The sequence below is a fragment of the Setaria italica genome, chromosome VI (genome assembly GCF_000263155.2).
Source record: "Setaria italica strain Yugu1 chromosome VI, Setaria_italica_v2.0, whole genome shotgun sequence".
NCBI classification, from domain to species: Eukaryota; Viridiplantae; Streptophyta; class Magnoliopsida; order Poales; family Poaceae; genus Setaria; species Setaria italica.
The window spans coordinates 29,440,584-29,447,378 of record NC_028455.1 but is presented as its reverse complement, the minus strand read 5'-3'; the positions used below and the strand labels follow the sequence as shown (position 1 = coordinate 29,447,378).

The 6,795-nt window shown below is 43.5% G+C and overlaps 1 protein-coding gene across 1 annotated transcript; it reads left to right on the top strand.

Annotated features, from left to right (window-relative positions):
* The first annotated feature begins 1,580 nt into the window (after positions 1-1,580).
* LOC101774112 (probable leucine-rich repeat receptor-like protein kinase At1g35710) lies at positions 1,581-6,773 on the top strand. The gene is made up of 2 exons (XM_022827326.1): positions 1,581-6,102; positions 6,216-6,773. Exon 1 carries the CDS (start codon positions 3,212-3,214, stop codon positions 4,580-4,582), a length of 1,371 nt encoding a protein of 456 aa, XP_022683061.1. The 5' UTR covers positions 1,581-3,211; the 3' UTR covers positions 4,583-6,102; positions 6,216-6,773.
* Positions 6,774-6,795: the final 22 nt, after the last annotated feature.

The following is a 6,795-nucleotide window of genomic DNA, read 5'->3' as shown; positions in this document are numbered from 1 at the left end:
GAGACTAAAGTAATGCCTACTGGTACTTGGTACTGTTAAATTGTGGATACAACTATCTAAGAGTTTGCGTACGGATAAAGTACCTTGCTATTTATGAAGTTTATGTTTGAAAATTGCTTGATAAAACTATAAATCACATTATGTTTGTTTCCTTTCTTTTTCAGTGGATTTTCTTTTCCTTATCTAATTATTAGATTTATTTTTTGGAAGGGGGAGAAAAACACATGGCTGTCCGTCTTTTCAGAGGCCCACATTTCTACTTGGCCCGGTCGGCAAAGCAAGATCACGAAAAGAAAAAAGTCCTATTTACTTCCTGGATAATGGGTTGAGTCTATATTTTCACCTAAGATTTGAAAAATGTCCATTCTATCACCTCGTATTCTTGAAACCGGACAAGTGACCCCCCTATCCGATTCTAGCCTGGTTTTATCCTATGTGGCACTGACTGGCAGCGATTTTGACATGTTGATGCATTTTTGTTGACGTGTCAACATAAAATAAAAATAAAAAAATAGCTCCACTCCGCTCCTCTTCCACGCTACGCCCTACGCTGAGAGCGAGCAAGCACAGCCGCGATACGCGAGGAGGTTCGTAGGTTGGTGGTGGTGCTGCCCAATCTGCCACCGGCGCTCCGCCTGGTTGCCCCCGACCTCTGTATTCTTGGTAGCGAGAGCATGTAGCGAGCGCCATGCTCTGTACTTGTCAGTGGAGCGGCACTCAATGTGTAGGCATGTTGGATCGATTGATTGAATGACTAAGCTTCTTAATTTGGTCGGAGAGTACTCAATTTTGTCCCTGAGATGCTCAATTGGATGCAGGTGATCAATTAGATCCTTGCGGTGCTTTCTGGTTGGAACCACCGACGGCAAGTTCGCGGCCACGATTGGTCCCTGAGCTGATGCAGTTTGGTCCTCATCGTTGCTATCTTGCTGACATCAAGCTGATTTGATTAATTGCTCTTTGGCTCGGATATCGTGTTAAGGTGTAGCGCCAGGGAGGCGACACAGGAGCGCTGGGAGCCGGCAGCGACCGGATCCGCTACTCTGGCGAGCCAGCGCCGTGCCGCCACAGCATCCCCGATGGTAAGGTGCAGTCGTCAGGCTCACAAATTCCCCTTCCTCCACCCATATTGCGTCATCATGGGAACCCAGCCTGTCGGCCGCGTCGAGCGATAGGGAGTGGAACTGGAGGTGTGCCCTGATGAGCGACTGAGCGATGCGACTGCACGAGGTTCATAGTGCTCTCCAAAAAGCGGACAACGACGAGGAGCCCCGCCAGGAAGGCGACCCCCTGAAGGCGTCCAGGGGGTCGCTGGAGGCGGACACAGGACCCCCAACCTTGACAGCGTGGGCACGGTCGCGGTCGTGGCGTTTCCCTGCGAGCTCCAGCCGCTGGATTGGGGAGGTCGCAGCCTGGGCTGCAACTGATAGAGAGGGAGGGAGCTGAAGATTACATGGGCTGACATGTGGGCCTGTTGAGCAGGTTGCCATCTAGAATATTCTAGATGACGTGGTGCCAGTGTAGGATAAAACCAGGATGAAATCAAATTGAGGGGGTCGCGTGTCCAGTTTCGAAAGAACGAGGAGCTAGGATGATGGATGGTTTTCAAGTCATTGGGTAAAAATGCGGACTCGCCTTATTGTCCATGGAGGTAAATAGGACTTTTCCTCCAGAAAAAAAATTGGAGCAAAACGGGCCGGCCCGTGAGACGGTAGCCCAAGCACAAGCCTGAGTAGAAAACGTAAAATGAGCCCTGCCCAAGCGGCGTCCGGCGCCGAGGGGGCGACCGGGTAGGCGGCGGTAACCATGGCTGGCGAGGACCGAGAAGGCGCCGCCCGGCGCCCTCCAACTGACGAGGAGCCCAGCGGCGGCGCCCATGCCGTCCACTTCTTCAAGCGCGCCCGCGGAAAGGCGGGGATTCGATGGGTAAACTAGCTACAGATAAAAATTCCTCTTTTTTTTTTCCTGATTCGTTCAATTTAGTTGAGTTGTTTTCTATTTTTTGTTATATAATCTGAATGCTGGTGATGTAGTTCTTCATGTAAATTAATGGCATAGTGGTAGTCATGTCCTGTCAAAAGATATTGACACAGTAAAACCTTTGGATTTTGGGGCGTTAACATGCAACATTTGCTTGGAAACGAGCCAACGAATGTTTTGTTCTAGTTTCAGAGTTCAGATAGAACATTAGTATCTCTTAAGAAACTGAGCAAGGAATGTTGCTTGCAAATGACTGGTGCCTGTACTTTGTGACAATTAATATGGGCTAGTGGGCTACGGGCTACAGCCATACAGGAACAGGAAGTCTTCCCAGGGAAGAAGAGGTCAAGGTTGCGCAGTCCTGATGACCTGATCCATGGAATGCTGCTTGCCTAGACTCTAGGTCACGAGACTTGCCCTTGAGCTCAGTATGACCAATTACTAAATCCACTTTATAAGGACGATACCACTTGTCCTTTTTTATTGGAAAAAAAATTGTAGTCATTTGAGTATATATAGTATAGTTATAGATAGAATTAATTTGATTTTGTTGCAGAAGTTCATTGTGCAAAACTAAGTCCCAAATTCTAAAACTTTTACAATTACTATATGATGAACTAAAGGTTAAATAGCATAGCTTCCTTTGCACATACACAATTCAAGTCCTAATCATACTGGCAATGATGTGCAGCTCTCCTGCATATTCAAGAAAAAAGTTCTAATCATACTGCAGGCTTGTGAAGGCGAGAAATTAGTGAAGGACTTCCTAATTCCTTATGAAACTGAAATTAGTCCATTGTTTTTCCGCTGGTAATCACAGCACAATTGGGGCTAATATTTCTACATCTACAAGGCATATATGCCCGGGCATGGCACAGCAATATTTATTAGATATGTCCTGTTTGTGCCGTGAAGACTCGTATTTTTCATTGACAGTCAACTAGCTACAGGGAAGTAGTACGATTGCATTCTGAAGGTACATGAACATCCTGCCATAAGATAGAATGCACAGTGCATATCAATACATGATATTATGAGACTGGTCTCCGTGAATTTAAAAGCTATGGTTATTAGATCTGACCTGTTATGTGGCGTGTAGACTAGGTCTTTGTGATGTTTAACTAGCTACAAGCCTATAACCCACTAGGTTGCATATTTGAATAGTTTATAAACGTTCGCAGTTCTCAAACACAGCCAATGCACTGCAAATTTCCTGCACTGCCGGTGGTACATGGCAAGTCCTCTAGCTTCAAAGATCTCACCAGCGTTTGCACACATTATGTTGCTACTATTTCTGCTTCTTATTCTTGCTCTTATGGTTATGACTGAGGCCGTGCCCCATCATCATGCTTCCGTAAGATCTCAAGCAGCAGCATTGCTTCAGTGGAAATCTAACATGCAGGGCAACACTGCTACGCCTGTACTCAGTTCTTGGAGGCCTGATATTCACCCATGCAATTGGACTGGCATCGCATGTGATTATGTCAAGAGACAGCATGCACTTAGAGTATTATCCATCACCAGTATCACCCTTGAAGGCACTGGACTTGTTGGACGGCTGGACACACTTGACCTTCTCTCCTTACCTGATATAACCAGCCTTGACCTTAGCAACAATAGTGGTCTCTCAGGTGAAATCCCGCCATCCATCGGTTCCCTTAAAATGTTGTCCAACCTCAACCTCTCTGGTGGTCGTCTTGAGGGAATCATACCATCTACAGTCGGTAACCTCACCATGATTCGAGGTATGTGTTTAAACAACAACTGGCTGTCTGGTCCAATCCCTGAAGAGTTTGGAAAGCTCTCCTTTTTGCTGCACTTGGATATTTCTTGCAATATCTTGCCAGGTGCTATTCCAGCTAGCATTGAAAATCTTACTAGTCTATCCTACTTGTCTCTCTCAAGTAATAATCTTACTGGTCCCATTCCTAAAGAGATTGGAAGTCTCGAACACCTTGTTTACCTTGATGCTGCACACAATATCCTGACGGGTTTTATCCCTTCCACTATTGTAAACTTGGCTGGCTTGCAAAATCTGATACTAAAGGTGAATCACATAGGTGGCACCGCCCTTGACAAAGTTGAGCATCTTTTTAATCTTCAAGTTTTGAACATCCACCATAATGCATTCATTGGCTCGATTCCTTCCAGTCTCATGAATCTCTTTGGTCTTCAGAAAGTTAATATTGGATATAATAATTTTACCGGTGTTATTCCTCTGAGTGTAGGAGATCTCTCTCTCCTCCGTTTTCTTAGTTTTGCTAATAATCGTCTGTCTGGAACCCTCCCCGTGGAACTTGGGAACCTAACAAACTTGGAGTACATTTGGATCTACTTAACTCGCATATCAGGCTCCATCCCTGTGAGTTTCGGGAACCTGGGAAATATGATTGATATGCGGCTATTTGCAAATTATCTCTCAGGGCCTCTATCTCAAGTGCATGCAAACCTTACTAATTTGGTTATTGTTGATTTGTCGAAGAATAGATTCACTGGGAAGTTGCCGGACCTATGCCAGGAAAAGTTTTGCAACACCTCAACTTTGGGTCAAACATGTTTCATGGTTTTGTTCCAGACAGCTACAGACACTGCACAAGCTTAGAATTTCTGAGCTTCTCAAGCAACCAACTAGAGGGAAATTTGTCTCAGCATTTTGGAATATACCCACATCTTACTGTCCTCGATTTAAGCCTGAACAACTTCTATGGATTCTTCTCACCACATTGGGGTTTATGTCGTAATTTGACAACTATGTGGATGTTTGGAAATATGATTAGTGGAACCATACCTGTGGAATTCTCCAAACTAATAAATCTTGGAGAGCTATTACTCTACTCAAACAGTTTAAGTGGTGAGATTCCACCAGAGATTGGTAATATGGGAAACGTCTATTGGCTAGATTTGAGTAAAAATCAACTGCTCGGGACAATACCTTCACAAATTGGCCATCTCAACAACCTTATGAGGCTTGATTTATCTCACAACTTATTGAGCGGAACAATTCCAAAGGAACTTGGAGACTGTCAAAAGTTGATGTTAGTTAAGTTAAATGACAACAACTTTAATGGGATTCTTCCGACAGTCATTGGAAGTATGATAAACTTGCAGATTATGCTAGATCTGAGCAAGAACAATCTCAATGGTGGAATACCCCTAGAATTAGGGGAACTGATCATGTTGGAAATCTAGAATCTCTCTCACAATCAATTGAGTGGAGGCATTCCATCCTCTGTAACAAGTATGCGAAACTTGTCAATCTTTGATGTATCATTCAACAGTTTGGAAGGTCCTGTTCGGCTGTTCCCAAAGGGATGCACAATGCTTCAATAAATTGGTCTGTCCATAACAAGGGTCTGTGTGGCCAATATGTTGGTCTGCCACCATTTTATTCGCCAACTGTGCACAAAGATGGGAAGAAACGCAGAAAGTTGTTACTAGCATTTGGGTTTCTTCTACTTGTTAGTGTACTTTCAGTAATCACAGTTTTCTTTATTCGACATAAGAGAAAACCTAAAGACACAACTGCCAGGAGTGCCAGAGATATATTTTCAGTCTGGACTTTTGACGGAAGATTAACATTCAAAGATATCATTATTGCCACTGACAGTTTTGATGAGAAATATTGTGTTGGATCTGGAGGTTATGGTAGTGTCTACAAAGCACAATTAGAGGGTGGAAGTGTGTTTGCCGTAAAGAAGATACACTCGAATGGAGAAATGACAGATGATGCAACATTTCACCATGAAATTGAAGTACTAATGAAGATAAAGCACCGCAACATCGTCAAACTGTATGGCTTTTGTTCACATAGACAATTCAATTTTTTAGTTTATGATTACATTGAGAGAGGAAGTCTGACTACTATCCTATGTCATGATGAGCTAGCAAATGAGTTTCACTGGAAAAGGAGAGTATCCCTCCTTAATGATGTAGCTCGGGCTTTATATTATTTGCATCATGAGTGTAATCCACCCATAATTCATCGGGACATTACGAGTGGTAACATCTTGTTGGAGACTGAGTATAAGGCCTTTGTATCAGATTTTGGTACAGCTAGAATCATAAAGCCAGATTCATCGAATTGGAGCGAACTTGCTGGAAGCTTCGGTTACATCGCACCTGGTATGTGCAATATGTGCATCTATCATGACATACTATTTATTTTCCAAAGAACAGTATTGATTTCTAATGGTTATTAAACGAAATTAACTTTGATTTTTTATTTTTTTTTGCAGAGCTCCTACAAACCTGTGGCTACAGAAAAATGTGATGTGTACAGCTTTGGTGTGGTAACAATGGAGGTGATGATGGGGAAGCACCCAGGTGATCTTATAGGCCGCCTAACCTCACTTGAAGAACTGGATGGTTTGCTTGAGGACATCATTGACAAACACCCTGCGACACCGACAAGCAACAAAGAACAAGATATTATTCAGCTAATTATTATTTCCAAACGTTGTGTGCAAGCTTCACCAGAAGACGCACCAACAATGCAGCAGGTGTATCGAACTCTTACTGGCGCCTATTAGCACCCCTTTGCTTGTGTTGATACTCCGCAGTTTACCGTTCTGAACCATTGTTTGTCAGGCTTTCAGTTTCAGCAGTAGAGAACCGAAACGTTTACTGAATGAAACATCTTGCGACAAGGATGTGAAAATTACTGAAAATCAGCAAAGCGAGTTGTATTCTGATATATGCTAGCAGTCATTTTGGAGTTTTGGATGCCTTTTCCTGTACCATCAGAACTTTCAGCGTATGTACACACAGGTTACAAGTAATGAAGTGATAATTTATCCGTGTGTATTGGTTTATTTA